The 25873-nt window shown below is 41.1% G+C and overlaps 1 protein-coding gene across 4 annotated transcripts in view; it reads right to left on the bottom strand.

The window, feature by feature from the left end:
* The window catches only part of LOC100543777 (sodium channel protein type 5 subunit alpha-like), a 589192-nt gene that overhangs the window by 2550 nt on the left and 560769 nt on the right, over window positions 1-25873 (bottom strand). For all 4 annotated transcript variants that reach the window (XM_019616237.1, XM_019616239.1, XM_010712352.2 and 1 more), the window contains 6 exons: window positions 16320-16442; window positions 10354-10635; window positions 3164-3217; window positions 1744-1881; window positions 1391-1495; window positions 667-937 (listed from right to left, as the gene is read on the bottom strand). In XM_019616237.1, coding sequence (XP_019471782.1) covers window positions 667-937; window positions 1391-1495; window positions 1744-1881; window positions 3164-3217; window positions 10354-10635; window positions 16320-16442 — 973 coding nt within the window. The remainder of the gene's footprint in view (window positions 1-666; window positions 938-1390; window positions 1496-1743; window positions 1882-3163; window positions 3218-10353; window positions 10636-16319; window positions 16443-25873) is intronic.

The raw sequence follows: 25873 nt of genomic DNA, 5'->3' as shown, positions 1-25873 counted from the left end.
AGATTGTCTACTGTCAGCAGTCTCCAGATGCAGTGAGACATGGCCAGCTCATGCCACCTCATCCCCTACTTGGGAGAGGCTTTTTTGGCATGGCCCAACTCCTCTGACACTGAAACAACCCAGTTGATCATGGGACACAGCTATGGCCAACACAATGACTCTGCTTAACTGGCTGCCATGGACATGCCCACAGCATGAAGGCTCTGATAACAGCTGTGTGACAGTGATGCTCCCAGTGATTCACAGAGCTGAGAGCAGTCAAATTCACTGCATCTACCCACAGCTGACCTGAAGAACTTTTTCATACTTATGTAATAAAAAGTGAATATCAAAATAAGAGCAGCTTGCATGTGCTCTTTTCATGTGGCTTTTTTACTTCTCTGACTTAGACTGTTATCCAGCACATGGCTGAAGTGTATGCTGCTGGTTCTGGACCATGTTTTATGTTCATGCCCTTGAAATCAGTACTATACAACGACATCTGTTATCTTCATCACTGCTGTCAGAGTGTTTGAGTGTATTTAAATATTAAAAATCACTTAGAATCCAGTTCTCTGAGTGTTTTTTTTTTCCCCACAAATCTTTCAACTCTGTCTAATTAAGTTTACATGCACCTTTTAAGTTTAAGTGTGTTTAAGTGCTTCTCTGCCATTCAGATTCACCTACCTACAATAGACAGAATCACGACGACAAAGTCAAAGATGTTCCAACCATTGGTGAAGTAGTAGTGTCGTAGTGCCAGCATTTTGAAGATGCACTCCCCAGTGAAGATGGCAACAAAAAGCATGTTGATTTTGTGGAGGATGTTCACTTTTTCCTGACTTTGATCATCTGTTTCTACCATCATGGTAACCATGTTAAGGCAGATGAGAATCATGATGGAGACATCAAAGGCTTGTTTTGAGACAACATCAAAAATAAAACCTTGGTATTTGTTCTGGAGGAAAGAAAAGAATTGTTAGTTAGGAGATTTGGACCATGTCAAAATGATGACATGATTTTGTGATTCATCAGGAAGCAGTGGAAAATAGACTATATACCAGCACTTCAGAAACAAGAAGATGATGATGGACAGTTGGATGATAGAGTTTTCAAACCCATTTACACCTAGTGATTCTTGAAACTACTGAAAGAAGACAGTGGATTGAGGCCATGAATTCATTCAGTGCAGACGTGGTCACTGGAACGACTGCATATGTAAATTGGATTTTTAGTCAATACAGCAGAACAGTGGAAATTCGGATTGCAGGAAAGTAGGATTGCAAATACTGTCCAAAATCATAATATGTAGAAGAAAAGTGGCTTTCATCAGGGAAGTGGGATAGCATTTATTCTATTAAATAAATCTCTATCTATTACACATTATTCAACTGAATTATGCCATTCTTACCAGTGGTCTTGGGATTGGCTTTTGAGGTTTCTTAGATCCCAACTTTTTCATTGCGTTATAATACTTTTTCTGTTCTTCTGTCATAAAGATGTCCTGGCCACCTAAGTATAGGATGAGAAAAATACTGTTATTTCCAATGAAAAGAGCTCCAATGCATCCATCCAAAATCCAGGGCTGTATTTTCTTCTGCTGTGGGGAGATGAGGGGCTGCTACAGCTCTGATTTTGTAGAATTCTCACTGAATTCTCTCATAATCTTGTGGATAATGTGGCAAAGCTGCTGCTTATAAATCGATCTCTTGGCCTTGTCTCAGCAGTGATCACAAGATGATGTGCAGCATATTCAATACTTATCTTTTTCTTCTGTTGGTTGAAATTGTCAATGATGACACCAATGAAGAGGTTCAGTGTGAAGAAAGACCCGAAGATGATGAAAATCACAAAGTACAGGTACATGTATAAATTACATTCCCATTCAGGCTGCTCCTCGCACTGCAGAGGGAAAAGAGAAAACATGAAAATGACACCAGATCTGCACAAATCAAAATATTAATGCAGTCCAAAGAAAACTATCCATCAACAAAAAAGATTATGAAAGAGGAAAAACAATGCAACTCCCACTACCAGACTCAGCGCTTCACAATCTCTGGTATCTGAAATGGCATGTTTAATTCAGCTGTATTTTATAATACTGTCAACAGCAATCACTCTGCCTCAAAGAGTGCAACTTCAGAATAAATCCTATAAAATGTTCTCAGTTTGAACGCAGAAGGGGAAAAGAATCCGTGTTCTGGTTATCCCTCATCTTATATGAACTAATAGCACTTGGAAAGAAACAAAAGTAGGATCACAGTAAAATTAGATGCTACTGAAAAACACTGGATTTAGAGTGAATGCGTTTAGAATTATATTTTCTTAATAGAGACTTCAGTATGCAAGCTATTTTGATAACAGTACTGACATCAGAAAGAATTTTTCCAAGGAAGAACCGTATCCGAAAAACCTGTAGCACAATCCTGGAGTCAGAAATCCACAGAGTTCTGGGTTATCATCAGCTTATCCATCTCAGATAGAACTGAGAAAGGAAAAAATCAGGGTGTTTCAAAGGAGCCCAGTGGCACTATGGGTGGCTCTGGCTTTCCAAATCTTTTTTGTGCGTAAATCAACATCACGCAAAAGTGATCCTCTGTTGATGCCATGAAGTTTTTTCAACATTTGTCCTTCCGTTCAAGCCTTGAGTCCCTGTTGGTCAATTCAACCTGACTAAATCTCATTCATGAGTGCTTATCTCAACATTTATCAGTAAGTGTAATCTTGTGCCTTAAATTAATTCAAAAAGGGAAAGGAGACAATGCCTCCTTCCAATAAAAATAAATACCAAAACTTAAAAATCCCAGTGCTTCTCAAGAGGTTCCTGTAATTAAAAATTCAATTCATGGCAAATACAGCAGTCAATGGGGAGAGTGGAAGAAACAGAAGAGACAATTTAGGTTTTTGGTAGACTCAGCCTCACTCTGGAGATGCCTCTCTGTGCTGGGAGTTTTCCAGAACAAACAGATGAATTAATTGAATAAATCTGTGGGCTGCATTTGATTTAATTTCAGGGTCATGAGACTTCAGTACCACCTGCAAAAAATGAAGGTCTGCAATAGGCTCAAGCAGAGTAAAACAGGGACTGGCAGCCTGCATGTATTTTTGCTGCTGTTGTTAAACATCCTGAATGTGGCAAATGTCAATGGAAAAGGAAATAATCTCTTTCACTGTTGTGACCTACCTCTCGTGAATCCACTGCTGCATACATAATATCCATCCAACCTTTAAATGTGGCCTGAAAAGAAACCACAAAATACATAATTGAGTATATTAAATTAGCATATCTGGAAATGATGGTATCATCATTGTGATGACTTTCCAAAACACAGTGTTGAGTATGTATGTTCTTCATAACTAATGAATTGCTTCTCCTTTAAAGTAAAGTATATCCATCAGTTGATGCTCAGTCATTTAAAATCACGTATAGGAACATGATACATGATGCAATTATAGGGGTAGAACAGAGGCTTTTAATAGAAGTGAGGAACATGGCAATTAAGTCTTGTGAAGCTGGAGTAGGAACTTCTTTATACCTTAGCAAGCTCGAACCATCAAGAAGCAGGACTCCATAGTGCCTGTATCACACAGGTCTCAGGCCAGGGAAGATGGATTCCATCTCTAACACTCATTCAGACTTAGAAGCATTGGGTACATTTTAGGGTCCCACTGAATCTTGGATTCTGCCCTCTTAAAAGAGGGCATATAAACTGTATAAATTGAGGCAACGTCAAAGCCAATGGAGTTGCATGAATCATTGCTGGCTTGAAAGTCACTAGGGCAATCGGCACCTGATGTGAGCCTGGCCAAGGACAATCAGCCTGCTTCACAATTCGGATATGCCTTTTTTAAAAGATGAAAATAAAAATCAGATTTTCTAATTATTAAAAAAATACATAAGATTTAAACAAGGACAGCCTCCATGGAAATCAGTGTCTATTACCGAAGCCCATAATAAAAACAGAGGAGTGTCAGTTCCTAGAAGAAACACAAGTGATTTTAGTTATTCTGTAGCAAAAGCGTGGCTCTTTGCTGTCAATATTTGCCTCTCATTAGACACAGACTGATACCAAACATAGCTGGCTTTAGTCTGGCTCTGGTCTAAGCCACATTACCTTTATAATTGCCTGCTGGGGTTGTTTCTCATTTGACTTCTGACCTACTTAGACTTACACTGCATATAAAATCAGTGAGTAGATAACGAGGCATTTTTAGATGCACTGATTTAATTGGATTTACGCTAGCATGCATGACCCACACCCAATATTTTTTTAAATCCTACTGACACCTAGGTTGAATTTTCTCCATGTTGTGCAGGCATGCAATTCCAGATAACGTTAAATGGAATTTAGGCAGGAGTTCCCAGCAGAAACCAGGCATTTGTGCTGAGCTGGATAAATCCAGTGGTTTTAGAAACGCTCCATTATCCACTCTGTTATTAAATTAAATCCTGGAGGTAATGCTGCTATTCCCTTTTCCACTGAACACTGCCAATTCAAAGGAAAACGTACCTGAAGTCAACCATTTTTATTCCTCAAGAATGAATATATAAAATAATATATGAGAGAGTATGTTTTTGTTTCCATCTACCGATAAAAAAGATGAACCTCCTGAATCAGAACTCTTTGGAAAATCTGTGCTGTGGCACAATGTATTAGAACACACTTCGGATGTAACGTATGTACAGGAATGATCAGCTGTTATTTCTTTAAACCTGACACACTGATCTTCTTTAACTGTTCTAATATTTCCTTTTTCACTGTTCTCTCTCTAATCTGCTGAATGATTTCCTGGTGTCATCACAGTCGCTTGCAATTTCAAGCTCAAACTGCTCTTCAGGAAGAGTGGATGGGATGCAATGAGAAATCCTTTTGCTCGTGGCACAAAACGATATGATCTTAGTCTATGCTTTTCTTCCACTTGTGAGGGAATGTTTCCTCTGGAGGAGCTCTTTTGCCCCTCGACATGTACCACAGAAACAAGAGACAATTGCAAGTTTGCAATGATGACAGATGATGAAATGACTTGATGAAAATAAATATTAAGAGAATGAAGAGCAGCAATTTTCTGCTTTTTCCCTGTAGTCCAGAAGGAGGAGAAGAAAAAATCTCCCAGGCTTCTGGAAAGCTTCCCTAGGCACTTCATCTGCAGAGGGTAAGAAGTACTGAGAATGAAAGAAATACAGCACTGGGAAAAGAAATTATCTGGAATTAGTAACCACTTACACTCCGGATAAGGAAGTGACAAAATCTTCATGGGAGTGTTTGTGATATTATCCTGCCTGGAAGCTATCCAGAGAAGCACCATTTTTACTGAAACTGTCATGTGATGAGATTATCTACAGATAAAATCCTGGGATGGGATTACATTCTGTTATTTGACTGATGGTTGAAGCTGCAATGCAGAAAACGAGTGGGGAGGAGGAGAGGTGGGACGGCACTGGATGCCCTCAAACCATTTATTATAAAACCAAACAGTACCTTAAAATAAACCAAGCCTTCAAATTTGCTTGGGGGAACTAAATTTTTTTCTTTTATTCTAGAAGAAGGCTGCAATACTGCAATAAAAATAACTGGTTTTGAAGACAGAAATATTGGTCCTCGCATTTCTGAAACGCTTCTTCAAGCATTCCCACTGTTGGCAGACACTTCTGAAAGCTAAGAGAGATGCCAACACTACAGCCAAATTACACGTATTTAAGATGGCTGCACCAACTCCATTCTCTTTTCTTTCCTTCTTTTTTTTTTTTTCATTCCATTCAATTTTACACAAAATATTCATCTCACATTTATTTTGCTGATGAGGAGGGCACTATTGAGCACTGGACGTATCAGAGCACCCAAGACATTTGCATGGCCGCTGGGCTCTGCTCACTTTGAGAGCACTTGTGGAATTGCTGCTTGCTTCCAATCTTTGGATACACAGAGAAACCTTTATGGTTGTATCAAAATATGGTTTGTTCAGAAGTACGCTGATTTTTGCATTTTGCAGCTACGGTGAGGGTAAAATGCAGCATATTTTTTAGCGAAGTGCAAAAGATCATGTAACCTGGTAAACTTAGACACCTCCCGCTACCTCGTGATCATTCTGTAGCTGGTTTACCAGCTCAGTCATGACTTCCCATCTGCCTGAAGAACTGATTTAACTCTACAGCTCCTGGTTGGTGTACTGGTCTTAGAGTGCTCCCATCGTATTTCATTCCCTATTTGGAAAACTGGAGTGACAAAGAGTAGTAGGATCTAATTGATGTAAGTCTGTTCCTATCCAAGAACAAGATCTTTTCCTCTCTCTATGAATAAGATATCTCCCTTACTTGTAAGGGAGTAAGTCTAAATCTTTAGTCATCTGTTGTGAAACAGTCTTTAGTGAGCCTGAGAAACTTAAAATGACTACTTCAGTGGTATTAGTTAAGGCATCTTCAAAACAGCACTGATCCTCAGTGAGGTAGGAAAAGAGCAAATGCTGTTTGGAAAAAGTTTCATGAACTTGCCAATGGCATTATCAGAAAGTTTGCCTCTGGATAGCAGTAAGCCTTAAGGGTGCTGTAGTAGCAGCTTTTCATTTCTTTCAAACGTGCTGTAGAAGTGAAGACAGAACGTTAGGCAGACTGAATTTGTTTTACACATTTCCATTTGGATTTTCAAACATATATCCAGGCATCCAAGGGTAATTCAGAGTCATTTAAAGAAGCTGAAAATGTCAACACTCAAGAGACAAGCCCCACTTAAAAGCTCATATTTTGCATCCTGAGGGTGGTAACCAAAATGCTTATCTCATCATTACTACACAGTGTCTCAGCACACACAAAGATGCAGCATGTATGTGTTCTTTTAGGAGAGCTGCACTGTTAACTGATCCCCTGCAATTCCTACAACAGTTTGCCCATGAAATGTGAGCTCATATGGAGCATGTTTGGCAAGAAGTGCCTGTAACTGACACTCCTCGGCTGGAGTCTGGCAAAAGAGATCCAGATGTTTGGGCCCATTTTCTGTGGGTGTCATCTTTACACTTTATTGTCTAAGCCTGTCGTTAGCAGCAGACAGAAGAGCTCCAGGTGCACGACGAAAGTCAAAATCAATACCCTAATGGCATCTGGCTCCTGCTCTTTCTCCTGGAGGAAGGAGCCAGCATCTGCCATAGAAGCTGAGCGAAGTTTTAAGACTCCTTCTCTCCCTGCCATAATGAGCTTGTCCAGCCTGCACAGACTTCATGGTTATGGCACTTCTTTTGTACTTCTGCAAGTTTCTGTTTAGCAAAGTGTTCTGGCACTTACTTTCTGTACTTCTGTACATCTGCACCTACAGCAAGTCTGCAGACAACACCAAGCTAGAGGGAAGGGATGCCTTCCAGAGACACCTGAACAGCCTTGAGAGGCAGACCCATTCCAACCTCATGAAGATAAGGTCAAGTGCAAGGTCCTGCACCTGGGTCAGGGCAATCCCAAGCAAGGTACATACTGGGCAGAGAATGGCTTGAGAACAGCTCTGAAGAGAAGGATTTGGGAGTGTCAGTTGATGAAGGACTCAGCATGAGCCTGCACTGTGTGCTTGCAGCCCAGAAGGCCAACCATATCCTGGGTTGGATCAAGAGAAGTGTGACCGGCAGGTCGAGGGAGGCGATTCTGCCCCTATACTCTGCTCTCGTGAGACCCCACCTGGAGTACAGTGCCCAGTTCTGGAGCCCCCAGTACAAGGACATGGAGCTGTAGGAGCAGGTCCAGAGGAGGGCCATGAAGATGATCAGAGGGTTAGAGCACCTCCCCCATAGGACCGGGCTGAAAGAGCTGGGGATCTTCAGCCTGGAGAAGAGAAGGCTCCAAGGAGACTTCATAGTGGCCTTCCGGTACCTGAAGGGGCCAACAGGAAAGCTGGAGAAGGACTTTTTATGGGGGCAGGTAGCGACAGGACAAGGTCAAATGGCTTTAAACTGGAAGAGGGTAGATTTAGACTAGATATTAGAAGTAAATTCTTTACTGTTTAGTTGGTGAGACACTGGAACAGGTTGCCCAGCAAGGTTGTGGATGTCCCCTCCTTGGAAGCATTCAAGGCCAGGCTGGATGGGGCTGTGAGCAACCTGGTCTAGAGGAAGGTGTCCCTGCCTATAGCCAAGGAGTTGGAACCAGGTGATCTTAAATGTCCCTTCCAACCCAAACCATTCTATGATTCTATGATTAAGGGGAAACTCTACTTCTCTGCTACCCAGTATAAGATCATAGGTTTGAAAGAAACATGCAGGGCCGTCAAGTCCAACTTCTGTTGAAAAATAGCAGTACCAGGCTATTCCTTTGATAATAATAACACATTCCTAATGTGTTGAGCTCCAACTTATGACCAATTATGTTCATCTAGTTCTGACCCTCAGGCGTGGGCAGAGGTGCCAAAGACTGCATCAAGCAATAGATCACGTTGCCCAGGACACCATCCATCATGGCCCTGAACACCTCCAGGGATGAGGTACCATCTAGAATTTCAGTGCATATCTGATGGAAGCTGCTCAGATCTGCATTCATTATATTTACTTAACTCGGAGTCAGGTCTCACGAACTTGACTAGTAGAGAAAAGTCTGCATGTCTCCTTATTTTAAGGATTCTTTAGAAAAAAAAAATATATATATATATTAGGTATATCTTCTAATGCATTTTTATTTCACCAAACAAATGAGGCATCTGGAATGCAGTCATGGAGGAGATAAGCTTCTGCACAGTATTTTAAACCTGGAAATTTTTGCTCAGCTAGACTGGGTGTTAAAGTAGAAGACAAAGAAATCACTATATAGAACGGAAAATCTAATTAAAGCTGTTCAAAGTGAGTTAATCTACCCTGCATGAGTGAGCTGAATATCATAATTACATGCAAAAGATAAAAGTGCTTGCTCTCAGTTCAACTTTATGACATGAAAAGAACTCTAAATGGCTATGCCCATTCTAACCCTGCTGCTTTTCAGAGAGCATGAAAGCAAAGTCTCCATGGACAGGTGTCAAAAAATCACACACTCAAGTGTATGTGTACTAAGAACAGAAAACATACGTATATAATAATAATCATTTCTAGAAGAAAGAGAGCTACTTCATGAAGATATTTCATGTGCCAGTGATAGAGAAGAAAAACATTTGGCAGAAAGAATATTTGCATCTGGTGATGTAATAGAAGCAGAAGATAGGATAAGGGACTTGTGGGAGGTCCACATATTCTTTGAAGGACAGGTGGTGGATGTCTAAGGCAACTGAACTGAGCAACTGAGCACCCAGCATGCAAGATTTTATCTATGAAGTGATGAGTGCCATCACAGACACTTCAAAACAGCAACATCCATGTCCAAGGATATATAGCAAGATATTGGTTTCACTCTTCGTACATAAAATGCAATATAGCCAGCACTTCTAGCATTCATCCATCCCTTGCAATCACTAGGCTCCAGAGAAAATTAGGAACAACAGAAATAAATATCATTATCACCACTTTACATGAGGGCCCCATGGAACTGAAACGGAAAACAATTTGCCTAAGATCACACAGCAGGCCAGTAACAGAGCATGGATAAGAGGATGGCTCTCCTGTGGCTTTATCAATTAGGCTCTGCTGTCATACAGCACGTTCACTCTCTGTGTACACAACCTGTTTATCCATGTTCTACATTTCCTGCTGAAAAAGGTCATAGAAGTGGCTTACATCTGTCTTTATAGATCAAATACTGCAGTCAGCTTTGAACCTCAACAAGATTCTTTAATATGCTTTCCCTGGTCTTGAAGAGAGACCAGAATCTCTGGAGTTCCTACAGTTTGATCAGCGCCGTGTTTCACAGTTATGTTCAAGTTGACTCATTATGTTTAGCAGGTGGAAATGAGGACGAGGATCCAGAATGAGAGCCACCAGTGTCCTTCTCAAACATCACTGAAAGATTCCTCTGCAACTCCAGCTTTGTGCAGTGACATCAGCTGAGTGCTGAAGGTGCTGGAGGTTTGTTTTTTTCTTGAGAAGGAAATAATGAAGGCTCAAGTGATTCAGGAAGGCCAGCGGACTCTGTCCATGTGAACAGTCCTTCCTGCACCAAGACTTTTTGTTTCTGGATCTGAACTCTGCTCTGGATTAAAAAATTAAAAAAAAAGTATTTAATTCACTTCAATAGTTCAATCACTTCCCAGAGGACTTACATTAGTGATGCACCAGAAACTCAGAATAAAATCAGAAGCTGCCATAAATATCTCTAGGCCAAATTAATATGCCGTATATGAATAATTTTCACTTGAGAAAAGGAATTCCCCTGATGAATAAGGCTGAGAAAAAGAAGAAGACTGCAGAGGTTAACCTGATCCTATGGTGTGATAATATCAGCAGGAACAAACAACATTTGTGCTTTCAGGTCATTGTACTTACCACTTGCAGGAGAGCCAGGTACCCAGCGCCAACGTTATCAAAGTTAACTTTAACTTTTGTCCAGTAAAATGTGCCAGAAACATTATAGAGTATGCAGTCACTCATGTTGTTAATAATTTTAGAGTCTAAAGGCATATCTCCTTCTGTCTTATTAATGCACTTCCCAAACTTCCCAGCAAACAGGTTAACTCCCATGATGCTAAAGATGAGCCAGAAGATGAGGCAGACGAGCAGAACGTTCATGATGGAAGGGATGGCTCCCACAAGTGCATTGACCACCACCTTGAGTGAAATGGGAGAGAAGAAAACAAAATTACTTACATGTTTTCAGAAGAAAAAAAAGCAATTTCTAGAGGGATGACATTTTTTCCAGATGTATCTTTTAATTCAGAAGCAATCTGCAAAGTCACCGTGACCTCCCAGATCCTACTGGATAATACACTTCAGTCAGATCACTTTTAATAATCATGCAATTAATTGCAAATTACAGGGGTACATCAGTATCTCAAATAGACCAGAAAAAAAATCTGAAATCTTTTACTGTGCTTGGGCCTCCATACTGCTTGGGCTATGAACTCTATCTGTGATAAATTTTGCTACACTAAACCAAAGTCTGCTATCTGGTCAACATGAATGATTAAAACAGGGAAAGCATTATAGTGTAACAAAAAGATGACTTTACATTTTCCCATGACGTGCTGTAAAGATCCACTACACCAACCCAGGCAGAACTGTAACCCACAGTTTAAAACCATACATAAGAATGCAGGTAAGCAGACTCTAAGATCTTTGCCTTCTCTATCTGTATTTTTGAAACTGGTGATATTGGTCCATAAAAATGGAATTTTACTCAGTTGTGAATCTGATTATCAAAAATGTCAGTTTTTGCTTTTCTTGTATTACTGTCCAACTTTCTGCCAAGGAAATAATGTACAGCATGTATAGCAGCAGCAGAATTTACAATACAAAATACAAAATTACATAACTCTTTCAAAATCCAGATTTGTCTTTTGTGCATTTATGAACGAAGCTAATTTTTACATAGGAAAAACTGCCTGATGTTATTTTATTTTCCTTCTATTTGGCCATTCTTAATTACTTCAATTACTTCCTTTCCCCCTCCCCCCCAATCTTAACTTTCAGTTTTGAATGCTTTCTGTTCCTAATTTTATTGCTTTAAAACCAAGTTTTCTGCATTATCTAAAATGCCAAAAATTCCAAGGGCTTATTTGAAGACACTTTCAGCCTTTGTCAAAACAACTTTCACTCATTTTCCTATGAGGGACAACATTTCTGTTCAATTTCCATCTGTGCCAGCACAAAGCCACTGTCACACTTGCTGCTGCACCCACTTCCACCCATAACCCCATGACAGGGCACAGACACTGAGGTTTCAGCTCTGAAAGCCATGGCCATGCCTGCATCCCGCTTTTTCCCCTCTGCCGAATCATGTTCAATGACTCAGAGATAATGAAACATGACACGAGACTGGAGCAAATCCTGCAACACCTCTCCATATGAATTATGAAGAGAGGATTTGATTCTTCCCTTGCTGCTGCTGCTCTTACACCAGCCTGATGCCATCTGCTCTCCTGGAAACGCTCCTCATTTGCACTGGGACAAGACTTAAAGACCTGAATATGTGAAAGCAAGTCATTATCATAAATTCAAGTTTATGACAATAGCTGATAAACTTGCCATGGAAAGGCAATATCCATGGGCTTGTTTAAGAATAGGTTTTATACCCCTTCATTTCCATCAGTGCCTGATAGAGGGAACAACTTTCTCAGTGACTTCTAGAAACTGAGCAACCTCATGCCCAAATTCACAGTAATATAAATGTTGCACCACTTGTGCCTGGTCCCCATCCATCCTGATCGCATGGATCACCTTCCCAGATGAAGTTCTTTCAGATTTTAAATCCAGAAATAAATTTGCTCAATGTGTTAATCCCACCATTGCTACAGAGGCCACCAGACATCTCGGAAGTATTTCCAAGCCCCAGCTATAATTCCTAACCAAACTTGGGCATGGCTTTTGCAGAGATATTTAATTTACACTGTTGTGATTTCAAACGGTGGACCAAAAGGATAATGAGATTATCTACTCTTGGGGTTCTTTGTTATAAGCAGGTGCCACATTTTTGTGTCAGGTTTGCTCAGTTTGATACACTACTCACCTGCTGTTAGATATAAAATCATAGAAACGTAGAACCATACAATCATGTATTCATAGAATTAGGGAATAGTTTGAGTTAGAAGGGATCTTAAAGATTGCCCAGCTCCAAGCCTTGCCATGGGCAAGGATATTTCCCACCAGACCAGGTTGCCCAAAGTTCCATCCAGTCTGGCCTTAAGCATCTCCACGGATGGGGCACCCAGAGCTCTCTGGGCAGCAGTGCCAGTGCCTCATTGCTTTCTCAGTGAAAAAAATTCTATTTCCTAATCCAAGCCCACCCTATTTCATTTTAAATCTGTTAGTCTTGGCCCTATCATTGCACTCCGTGATAAAGAGATACCCTCTCCGTTCATCCCCGTTTATGATGTGGATGAGTTACCGCTGAGTACTGCATTGAGTAATCAAAAAACAGAGCTTCTTTCTAACTGCTGTGGTTTCTTTGGATTTCTAATAATGCTGGTAGATCCCTGCAGAGAATTTCCCATTTTTAACAGCCCAGATCCAGTGCTTTGGAGGGATTACAGTATTCAGTGCTGCCAACCAAGGAAGCACTGCCCTCTTCCACTGCTTGTGATGTTATTTCCCTGTGTACTGAAGGTCTGTAATAGTCACCTCCTTTATCAGACCTGCGCAAAAGGTTGTGTTGTGCTGTTTACCCCAATCCTTAAGTCCTTCTTATCTGCTGTTTTCCAAGAAACATTCCCAGACTGACCTACTTTTCTGCTCCCGCAGTATACGATGTATGTGGTTTTATTAAAATGCATGTTGCACAAGTGATCTGGTTTTCCCCGTGATCCAGATCAGTCAGTATAATTCCCTTATCTGTAATATCACTTACTACCCCGCTCACTTTGTGTCTTGTCAGCAAAGATGTTATATTTTCTTCCAGATGCTGCTAAAGTCCAGATTAAGGACAGTTCTTACTGCGACGGATCCCTCAACCTGGGACACTCATCACTGAATTTACAATGTCATCACTATTTACAATCACAATTTTCAGATCTGTCATCCATTTTAAATTAATTTGAAGTATGTTTATTTGGCTCAGTATAAAGCTTGTGTTTTGATCACAACTGTCCCGTAGTATCGGATTCCACTCTGTAATCTAAGGATATTATATCAGCACAGTTACAATCATCAGCACAATTTGTAATCAAATCAAAGGACCATATCAGTTGCACAAGAATTATTTCCATGAAATCATGCTAACTAGCATTAATTATGCTATTTCTTTCCTGATGTATCTTGTAGCAACCTCTCCTTGACTTTGCCCAGTATCAGTTTCACATTAAACAGTCTATCATCATCCCACTTATCCTTTTGAAATGCTGCAATAACCTTCTTTGCTGGGAAGAGCCTTGCAGAGAATTGGAACCTCTGTAAGTAATGCCCCAAGGGACAAGAGACAGAGACACAGAGACTGTGTAATTTGGGACAGGCGGACCTCAGTTAATTTACCACGGGCTCCAGCATGGTTTGGAATGCAGTAAGTGATGGAGCAATGGAACATGCACGACATGGTAGGGAGCTGTAGTGACTTCCAGTTCCTAAAGTATCTTCACTACATTTCTTCACTGCAATGTCTTTTCTGGGGTTGGGAGAACAGTTCTGCTTTATCCTTATTCACTAAAGTTTCGCTTTACTTTGCTGATACCTCTGGTATGATGAGAGGTGCCAAAGGCTGCTTCCAAGTCACAGGTCTGAGGCCATCCATCAAACTGCTACATTTTGCCTCAGGACCAATTGCTTCCAAAATTTAGGTGCACCCATTTAAGTCTTTTGCTGCAGTAACAACTTTCTTACTCCTGCTCTCACCATACAGAAATCCTTATTTAGGAAAAAATAAATCATACTAGAGCAAACTGTTATTTTCTTATTGTCAGTGTTTGCTTCTAACATTATCATGATTAAATTCATCACTGCACTGGCAATTTTCCGGTGCATTCTGGAGCATACAAACTCCTAATAACAAAAGGTCTATCCATCCCTAGCCGTTTTAAGTGGGGTTAGGCATACTAAAAACAAAATGATTTGCTTTTCCAATAGCACATATTGTCAATTACACTTTATGATAGTTTACAAGCTAATTCACTACCTCTGATGGCTCAGAAAGACTGAATACATTTCAGTTGCAGTGATGTATAAGAGGTGACCAAGTCACCAGCTATATACATCTCAGTGTGATACCTGCTGGGCTGATACAACATCATGTGTCTACACCATGCAGGATGTCCAGGAAGACAACTGCTTGCTGTTCTCAGAAAGCCTCTCAACAGAGCTGTGAACATTTTCACGTTATTTCTTTCCTTCTGCAGTTTCTCATTTTTTCCAGTGCTTTAGGCTACTCTGCCCACTGTTTTTAAGGATTGAATTCAATTTAATTAAACTGACACAAAGTCACGAGAGAGTATTGTTATGTCAGCATAGAATACGTTGAAGGGGTTTTGCTTGAACTTGCAAATCTACCACTAGAAGCTAAGTCTTCATAAATCAGTTTTAAATTAATTTGCACAAATCTCTCTGGTAGTTAAACTAGTGCAACTTTTACTGAAACAAACTTTTATTCAAGCTGTGCCTGCTTCATAAAACCTTTGAGTGAAGTCATAAGGTGGCATAAGATTAAGACCCTTAGCAACATCGGTAATGCGACATCACTTTGTACCAGCTGAGAATCTGCAGTTTACTGTCGTTCTAATTTGTGGCTAAACTTTAAAATACTGCCTGTGCTTGCTGGAAGGAGTGTGGTGGACAAAATAAAGCAGATTTGGTTGCCCAGATGAATATAGATTTTGCTGATCTTTATCTCAAAAGTAATGTAATTTAGAGAATCACAAGTTCTCTGGGACAAAGCAATATATCCTTAATATTGGTCATCCCCAGAACAGGCAAACAATGTGTAAAGGGTTTTGATACCCATCACCATGTTTCTTTAGTTGGAGGTCAGGTTCTCCTAGACTCCTGTCTTGCAGCAATGGTACTGCAATGAGAGCAGTTAATTGCAAGGAGCTCCATGCATGGAGCTCACTACATGTTCACAAGTTACATCTGACCATGAGAAAGACGTGCAGTCTGCAAGTAGCAGTTAACAGTAACCTCTGCTCATACAGCACTTAGTTCTCAGGTTATACATGATGCAAAGAGTTAAATAAACAAAGAACCCATCTGGCCTATGACTGATCAGTTCAGCAGATAGGTTACAAATAAACAGGTATGCTGCATACATGAAAAAGAGCAAAACTAAAAGACAGAACAACAACACAAGCTACACAGTTTTAATATCAGTCCTGATATCCCACATTAAAACTCTGATCCGTTCAAATGAAAAGATTTTTCTATTTATTTGTTTGCTTTCCATATCTTTGGCATTTTTAATTTTTGATTTAATTATTAGTGAAAAAGTCCTTAAGAACTTTCCCAGTCAGTCTTCTTTTAATACACGCCAAAAACAGGGAGTAAATTCGAAGCTTGGTTATTCCTCTGCTGTACCTTATAAAGCAGAGGTAATTGCTAGCCAGATGCTTCCTCAGCCAAAAAGCTGTTTTCTGAAGTGAAATATGACAAGTTAGGCAGCAGGATTAGTTTATCATGACATCCACTGGAGGATAAAGCCGTAATGGTATAATTACAATCAAGACAAAGGAGGGATTTCTGATTTTGTTGTTTTGGGACAGCATTATCAATCATTTTCTTTAGCAGAAGAAATGAAGACTAGACCGAGTGCAACAGGGCCCTGTTACACGCTTGTTGTCGTGCATTTCAACTTTGTTTGGTGCTTTGTGTGCTCTTACCCTCATCCCTTCAAACCGTGACAACGCTCTCAGTGGTCTCAGAGCTCGGAGGGTCCTGAGGGATTTAATGGGACCCATCTCGGAGTATCCAAGAGTGTTGGCTATGAGGCTTATTAAGGAGACCTGGATGAAGATACAAAGCAAAAATCCAAGCTGTTAGTATGCTTCTGCCATCTTCCTTCTCTTCTGCCTTTTCTTTCTGAAAAGTTAATGGAACAGTGGGCATAAACACAGCTTTAAATGAGTCATTTAATTGGAACAACAGAAAAAGAAGTTTTTACATCCTCACATATACAGAACTCGTACCAACTCACAAAACTTTTTTTTTTTTTCCATTTTAAATGCAAACTCTATAGAATACACTTTCAAAGATGTTGGTTTTCTTTTAACTAAGCACAGAGAAATCCTCTCAATGTCAGTTTGCACAAAGTGGCAAAGAAAAGAGATCACTGTTATGAAAGCAGCATTCTCCGACACCCATGCTGTAGTTTCCTTCATGCTTCTCAAGGTGTGTGTGCCTCTCCCACTACTGAAGACATGATGAGTCATGTAAGTGCTATAATTTAGGGCTTTCCAGATGAAAGCACCTGTAAGATCTATCCATTTCCAGCTGTGATAAAAGATTTTAGTCTTACTGTTCAATTATCCATCTTACACTTACTCATTAGAAAACAAGTCTTCTAGATTGCTGATCTGATTTAATAACGTAGACTCTAAAATAATCCTGCTCGTGGCTTTGAATCTGTACTTTTTCACTTTATTCTCTTTCCTGCACAGCCTCCAAAGGGAAAGGAAGCTCAATTGGCGCTCAGTGCTAAGGCTCATACATCTCAAAGACTATTTCACTGAAATACATTTTGAAATATTTTCAAATCTGACGGAATCGTGGAAGGGTTTCAATGCTCTTCATGTTCGTAGAGCTTTCATATTGCCCATCTGCTTGTGTTAAAAAAGGAACCAAAATGAATCTCCACATGGAGATTCTCCAAAGGGCAACACCGTGGCACATATTTATGTCTTTGGGGGAAAGATCAGCACAGAAAATGGCCTCAACCCCACAAAATCTTGGAACTCCCTATCAAGAAAGGTAGGAGGTATGAGAAAAATACTATACTCAGTGGTAGGACCATAATATGCACGCTCATACACTTCAGGGTGATCTAATTCACTGTAAAATAAATGTACAGATTTATAATGAATCAATAAAGAGCACTCAACACCCTCCTTTGCTGGCTTTGCCCAGTGACTTCAAGTCAGATATTTTCAAGGTTTCCAACCCACCCTGGTTATGTGCATCTGCACGCTTCCTCCTTCAACCCAGATTTACATCCTTAACTCCCTTTTCCATCAAGGCAGATGATGTCCCATTCAAATCCCGCAGCACCAGACCTTGGATCTGAGCAGATTACCATTTTCTCTAGAGTGCCACAAATGTCATCCTGATACACATCACAGGTGCTGTTGTCCTCCTGACACAGATTTACACAGCATTAGTTATCTATTCAGAGGATTAGGCCATGAAGCAGTGTGATATTTGGCAATGATTTACAAGGCTGGAGTCAGAACTGAGTCTGTGGCAACTTGTTTAAACGCTCATCTGTTGGTTTTGAAGGTATCCCCGTCAAATATTATTTATAGGAGAATCACTAACCCACAGGCTTGGCCATTTGGACTTGATTAAAAGTGACCTGGAAGGTTATTTTTAGGAATTAAGAAAACAAGCGGTTTTCAAAATTGGTGCTGACTGCCCCACATAATCATAGCAAAAGGTGAAGTCAGCAGTTTCTGCAAGTTTTTTTCCTGTTACAGCCTGGAGCTACTCTAAGCTTCTGCTTTTGTTCCCTGCTCAGTATGAGAATCCTGCAGGCACCCAGAAAACACCAGCAGGACCTGCATAGCCTCCACATTCGTGATCCTGCTCATATTTCTAATCCTTCTAGTGTATCTGTTTGCAAAAGGTTTTGTTGCATTTTCAGACAAAAATATCAGTAAGGACCAGACAGCACTGGAACATTATGGGGCTCAGGAGAATCCTAAGGAACCCTACTGTCTTAAGTGTTTCCCACAAAATTCACAATTTGCTGTTGGGTTTGAGATTTCTTTTGCATGGCACTAAGTTAGTGGAGAAGCTACAGAGTCTCTCTCATCCTCCTGTGTACCTCTTCTGATCTAAGATGCCTTTTAATTGCTCTTATTTGCAGGTGCTCTCCTTCTAACATTGTTTTTGCAGTACTTTCTAGAACCTGCTTGATCTTACTAAGAAGCTTCCACAGTTTTCTATCTAAATCTTCCTTTCCTTCCCCTAATCAAGTAACAGTACCCTCTACTTTGGCTCTAAGCTGCACCACGTCCCCTTTACCTCTTGATTTTTTTTGGTTCCTCTGAAGTCCCCAAGATGATGCTTTCATTGGAGTTTGCTATCTATCACGAGTCCCAGTCAGCAAAACCTAGTCAGCAATAAGAATCTGTAAAGCTGCAAAAGGGTCCTCCTAAATCTGAGATGGGATCCTTCCTCTACAGACATTAATGGCAGAAATCCCAGCAGTTCCATGGGCTGGGATTTCAGTCACAGAACAGCTCTTCAGCACAGCCCAACAAGAACTCAACCTCAGCACTTTCAGTAACTTTGCAAAAAGAATTCCACCCTAAAAGAGTGGAAACCCCTGAAAAAAGCAGCATTTACCACATGGCTCAATGGCAGAGTTTCCCAGTAAATCCCTGGCTTTGAGCAAGACCACAGTCAATGTCCTCTACACAACTTGACTTCAAACAACCACTGTAGAGTAATGGGTGTTGCTGAGCTCTATCTGATCCTGGCATTTAGGGAAATTTGTCTTTCCTGTTCCTCACTTTCTTTGCTCACAGGTATTTTTACCTGTGCATATCTACAGATGTATCTATGCACCATATTTCTATATGCAATTTATCTAGATAGATTTCCTTTGCTGGGGAAAATGACGGATCTTGAAGGGGTTTGTACGACAGCTTCCTGGAGATGGGTACAGGGGAAGATGAATGAACTTCACACCTTTCTTTTTTTTTTTTTCTTTTTCCCATTTTCAGTGTTATGCTCAAGAAAAAAATCAGAGCTTTTAAATCCTGTGACTGCACTGAGCACCAGACATGCCAGCCATGGGGATTATCCGGCCAATGCATGGTGTTCTGAAAGCGAGCCTGTGTCATCTATACAGCTTAGCAGCATGGGTCTGTCACTGTACAGCATTTACAGGTGTTTCCAAGGCAAAATTGAGAAGAATCAATGGATTCAGACTGCTGTAATACAAGCAATGATCTCTAAAAGGAGACTAGCCTCACTGATAGCTCTTCCAAGTTGTTGCTGTTATGCCGCTAATGAGAAGAATGCCTAAATTTCTCAGTCATTTTAACAATGCAATACTAGATTACATTTGAGAGAAAATTTTGTTCAAGAATCAGGATGTAGTCACTCCCATTATGCTCAGTGTTGTTCCTACAAACCAGCCATGGTGTGTCCTGTATCCACCTGTGAGAAGCAAAGCCGTGGGGATGGCAAAATGAGCTCTTTGAAAATGTATCAGCTTCTTCTTGAGCACTGGCTTTACAGAGCACTTCTGCAAGCTACCAAATGTTTCAAACTCCTTGAAGAACTCTACAGGGAGCACATTGGTGCTCCCATAATTCATGAGCTAACAGATCTGCAGCACTTCTCAGACTATTGAAATAATGAACACAGAGATAAAGTCACAGAATGGGTATATATGTCTTCACTATCTGACAGTGACTTAAGAAATTGGTGTTGTAAACCGATACAAACCCCAGTAAAGCTGTCAGAAGAGAATTTTAAGAGCGTGGAAAAAAAGCATTGTAAAGTAGGAAGTGCAGTAATGAGTTTCCTTTCAGCACACAGAGAGGAAAGGGTCTTTAATCAAAGGAGACAGGTTTTTTCCCAAGGAGCCATTGCATTTATAACAGTAGTTGGGTTACTTCCTATACACCTACATTGTAATAGTACTTCAGGAGCATGCACACCCTCTATTCAGGCAATCTTGCTGGTGCCAAAGGGCACAGCCTTTGGGATGACAGAGCTTCCTATAACAAAGAGGTAGGTTTGAGTTGCAGATATGAGTCCTTTCCTTTTTCTTTCCTTTTTTTTTTTTTCTTTTTTTTTTCCTTTCAGTTTTCTCACCATTCTAAAAGCACATCCTTCCAGATAACAAAGTGGACCCCAACAGCACGATGCACAGACCACATAATCACTGGGATGAATTAACAGCAGAGCCAAGGAATAAACCGTTTGGTCTGGGCAGCTTTAAGAATCTTCCTTGGCTGCCAATTTAATGCCTCAAACCTGTGACAAGGTTACTGCTAACTACACACCCTGCAAGCTGGGAGAGGAGAACAGACCTCAGCCCTGGCTGAGGATGCAGCCCGTGCTGTGTGCACTCAGGAATTTCATCAAATTAACCTGATTGCTCCAATGAGAGACTGGGGAGTGGGAGGAAGAAAAAGAAGGCTGTCCAAAACGGAACACAGCAGCTGAGCTGAAAGCTTGGGCCGCTTATTTAAATAAGCAATTTCAGCTAATGCAGGCCCCCAGTGCTTTCAAGTAGCTTTCTGTGTGCCCCAGCAACACCTGTCTCTCTCTAATTGTGCTTAATTCGTTTAGTTATTTATTTTTAAAATGCGAGGTAGAAGGAAGAGAGCTTGGATTACTTTGGGTGTCTCTTCCATCAAGTTCTCACAAGACACCTGGCAGCTCAGTGCCATTATAAACCAGACCCCTGGTCCCCAGTTGCTTCTCCTCATTTGGAAAGGAACGAAGTTACATCTCTACCCTCACTACAAATGAGAAAACTGGAGGGAATTTGCAAATACAGTTGAGATATCTGGAGCTTCTGTTAGCTCTCTAAAATACCCTTGGGTGAAAAGGGTCTGTATAATAATGTTGCTGTTCCCTCCAGCACCGACCATGGCTGAGCAGAAGTTTATTATCCCCTTAATCTTTTCTCGTATCTGTTTACCCTTTTGCTCGGGCACTGCATTTGCTGCCTCACAGATGCCTAATGCATGATTGCACCTGCAAATCCAGGAGCTGCACAGCAGCAACAAAAGGCAGAAAAGTAAATAAAAGCCTTTAAATTAGGACACCAGAGATACTAAGGTGCCCCGTGCCAAACTTCCACCTCTGCTGCCTGCCTCCTTGAGCCACAGCCCTTACGTTCAAGTGAAGGCCATGGACTCTGAAGCTGGCCATGATATGGGGATGAACGTGATAACAAAGGGCTGCCCTCACAGCAGCAGGTCTGCTTCTGCTCTGAAGTGCTCTCATGTATGGTAATATGATGGGATACATGAGTGCTTGGCTTAATTATAAACAAAAAATTATCTCCTGGAAAGCCAGGCACTAATTCTTATAAATCAGGTTAAAAAGGCTTTCACATCATCCACTCAGCCTTTTTGTCTAGAGGGAATTTTCTCTTTAATTTTTTTTTCCTTCCCATCTAATACTCAAACTAAGGCTGTAAAAGTCTATTCATATTCCATTCCCTCATCCAGTTCCCTGCTCCTTGTGTCCATGGATTTTAAGGCAGTGTGTTTTGAGGCAATAAGTGCCTCCCCTGTTGTCATAAACGCTGTTACATACATCGTTCTTGCATCACAATTGCTTTCTGGCAGTCTCCGGAAGAACCTCTTTATGTCTTGCTGTTCTCTTAATCTGTCACTCCTTCACACCTGCTCAGGCTTTTCTAACAGCTCCAGAGTATTCCCCAGGCAGATGGCTGTGAGCCAAGAATTAAACCTCAGCTAATTTCTGGGAGCGGCCTGAACAACCTCCTGCTGTGTGCCTGCATCCAGCGAGATGCCAAAGGGGTTTCCCACCCCAACCACTTGAAATGGGTCAGTTCATCTTTTCCATTAGGAAAAATGTCTTTTCAGAAGGAGTGGTAACGCATTGGCACAGGCTGCTCGGGGAGGTAGTGGTGTCACTGTGCCTGGAGGTGTTCAGAGCTGTGGAGATGTGGCACTGAGGGACGTGGTCAGTGGGCATGGTGGGGGTGGGATGATGGTTGGACTTGGTGATCTTAAAGGTCTTTTCTAACCTTAACTATTAGATGGTGCTACATTTCTATGGTCTTAGCATTGTGGCTTTGCCAGACCTCTGGGTGCCATTTACCAGCACAGGTAAGGATTGCAGAAGCACTGATATGACTTCTGGGGATTGTGGGACACCCCTAGATGAGTCAGCACTTAGCTGGGATTTTCCTTCTTGCAGCAGAGGTGGTTGCATGGGTGCAGCTGCTTGGGAAAATCCAGTATTCCTACTGTGATTTGGAGCAAAAGAATTTCTTCACTGTCAGCTTCATTCTGCTTCTCATCCAGATGCTGTGCAGAGACAGCCTTGATATAGGACAGATGAGCAGAAACGATATTCTCCCCTTCAAAAGATCTATGAACACACCGCCTGATGCATCCCAGGATACCCCCTTGATGCCAACTGCTGTTGTCAGGAGTAGATGGGGATGCGCTTGATTATTATTTATTACTTGAAGATAGCTTTATAATGCCAGGGGTGTGCATAGTGATTGCTGAGAGAACGTTTCCCTGGGGCTCAGCCCCATCGGATGTGCTCCACTTCCATTGCAGCCGGTGGGAGTTGAGGTGCTGAGCTGAAAGGATGCTTATTTCTGGGCAGGATCAGGCTCAGCATTACTTGAATATGACATAATGCGTAAGAAAAAAAGTGTGGATGTGCTGTTTTCAATAGCTGAAGTTCTGGCTTTCCTTGTTTCCTTGTTCAGGAAGGACGCAACACAATGGTGCCAGAGTACAAGAAGGAATCCTCATTTTCATAGCACAAAGCACTCCAAAGCACAGCCCAGACAAGTAGAAGGTCAACCCAACATCTCTGTACCACTGGAGACAGCCTTCAGGTTTCCTCCTAAGCCCTTTTTATCCCCCTTTGACTGCCACCAGTCTCTTCAGCACCCTTTTCACTCCTGGTCATCCAGGATAAAGTTTCAGGTGTAGTGGGAAGATGTTTTGCACTCTGCAGCAGCTGCGGTTGTGAAGGTGCTGGTCATCAGGAAAAAGAATTGTAGGGAAATGCTCTATCAGTCTTAGAGAGTATGGAAAGCTATCTGCAGTCTTAAATACGCTTCACATCTCCTTCCCAGAGATGGTCCTGCATCTAATGGAGAACACCACTCCATAAGGAATTTGGTTGCCATGCTGATGGAGATGGCTTGGCAGGCTGCATGCAAGAGATCAAAGATTTTATCCACTACTCTCTTTCTTGTAGAACCATAGAATCATTAAAGTTGGAAAAGATCTCTAAGATTACCAAGTCTAACCCCAAGCTATCCCACCATGCCCACTGACCATGTCCCTCAGTGCCATATCTCCAAGTTCCTTGAATCCCTCCAGGGATGGTGACTTCACCACCTCTCTGGGGAGCCTGTGCCAGTGCCTGACCACTCTCAGAAGAAATTCTTCCTAATCCTAGAATTCTAGAATCCTAGAATCACCAAGGTTGGAAAACATCTCCAAGATCATCCAGTCCAACCACCATAATATCCAACCTGAACTCTGTTGCCACACCTTGAGGCCAAGGATGTTTTCATAACGTTCTTCTAATAAAAGTGTGTTGAAATTCTATTCAAGAAAAAGAAGGGGCTGGTAAATCCATTTGAGCACAATCTGAGCTAAGCTGAGCTTTTTACATCACTTTCAAAAGCTGAAATTCTCCCTTAATAAATAAATCTTCACACTGCAACCAGTTCACAATATGTAAGCTCTGCTTCCTGCTGGACTTTTCTCCTCACTTTCCTTCACCTGTTCCTTCTCCTATGACTGAAGCAAATTTTGTCTTGCTATGCCTTGCCTGAAATCCAGCTTGTGCTTCACTTGGCATCTATGTGGTAACTAACATGAGGTGCAAACCAAGATAAGACAAGACATTTGGATGTTTTCACATGTGTTGTGTTGAGATAAAGAATGCAGAGGCAGAAAGGAGATTTACAGTGCCCACTGACCTGCTAACAGACATTAAAACTGCTTATCTTCACACGGAATTTTGCTCCCCACTTAGCCTGAATTAGCCAACGTGGAGTAAAACAGCATTTTTTATATATTTTTTTCTTTGAAACAAGGCTCCCTGGCTTGTAGAGAGGGATTCTCTTTTCTATTAGTGAGCTAGGAGGTTTTATGTCATTGGCAGAAGCCCAGAAGAGTGCACTGAGGCATCCTCAAAGATCCCACAAGAGCATTTGCTTTGAGGAGTTGGAAGGAAACCAGTCAGAAACCCGCTCTGAGGTAATAATGCTTCGCTGTAACCTGTGGATCTTCAATAGCTCACAGAGAGCACTAATAAATTCACTCACAAGATGCTTCTCCAAGTGACGAGCTATATTATTTTTACTTTATCTTGGCTATATTTCTGTCACTCTGTTCCCCTGTGCTTTTCCAAACAGAAACTAGATGAAATCCACATGTTTTTGAGACACTATCCAAAGAATACAAATTGGATTTCAGTGCTGTCTTGGAGCAACTCATTACAGCAGATTGTGTAATTACTGGTAAAGCAAACAGAAATCACCTTGCTAATCAACAGGGAGTACAGATGCAAAACAAAAACAAAAACAATTAAAATAATCATAAGCTGTCAATATTTACTTCACACAGCAAGTTTTTAATTGTCACTTAAAGTCAATCCAACACAAGGGCATAATTTAATTCAATTGAATTCTCAGCTAGGGATAGAAAGGCTGTTAAACTTATTCATCTCAAACCCAAAGATTATTAGCTGTTCTTTAACTCATCAGGCAGTGAAGTATTCTAAGTAGAAGTCCTAGAGCAAGAGCTTTCCAGGAAACTATGCTGGAAAATGTCTATATTTTTTAAGCCTTCAGTGAAAATGACAGTGTATTTAACGAGTGAACATTTATGAGCAGTTCTTAGACAAGCAGACAGGAAATTTGGCAGTGAACAGGAAATTTGGAAAGGTGCTCAATGGGGAGTACAGATGTCCAAGTACAAACCCAGCAGTGTCAGGCAAACACCAGAAACACTTTCTGTTATAACCTTCACAACAAGCAATTGCTTTAGGAAAGATCTTTTCCAACTATCTAATCTTAAAAGATGTGATAATCTCAGGAAGAATTTGGGGGAAATGCTCATGTCCCCTCATTCCTGAAACCAGTAAGCAACGATTAGGTTCTTTTAAACCTCAATTGGAACTAACTCTTGGTCAATTAAATTGAAGCCAAAAGCTGTAGTGGAGACGATGGATTTGCAATAATGGACTTTTGTAGAGAGATGACACAGGTGCCTACTTAAGAGGATTTTTCTGAGTATGTCACAGGCCATGAAACCTGCCTGTGGCTTTTTTTTTGGAGTATTGCTACCAATGAGTTAGAGCTGTTACATCCTGATTCTGAGAGAGTTCTCTTTTGATGGCTTCTGCAGGGGCTGTCCCTCCTCTACAGTGTGAGATGAGCAAGCAAAGGAGGGAAGGGAAGCGGAAGCGGAAGCAGAAGCGGAAGGGGAAAGGGAAAAGCAAAGGGAAAGGAAAAAGG

The sequence above is a fragment of the Meleagris gallopavo genome, chromosome 6 (genome assembly GCF_000146605.3).
Source record: "Meleagris gallopavo isolate NT-WF06-2002-E0010 breed Aviagen turkey brand Nicholas breeding stock chromosome 6, Turkey_5.1, whole genome shotgun sequence".
In the NCBI taxonomy this organism is placed as follows: domain Eukaryota; kingdom Metazoa; phylum Chordata; class Aves; order Galliformes; family Phasianidae; genus Meleagris; species Meleagris gallopavo.
This window is presented reverse-complemented; position numbering and strand designations above follow the sequence as displayed.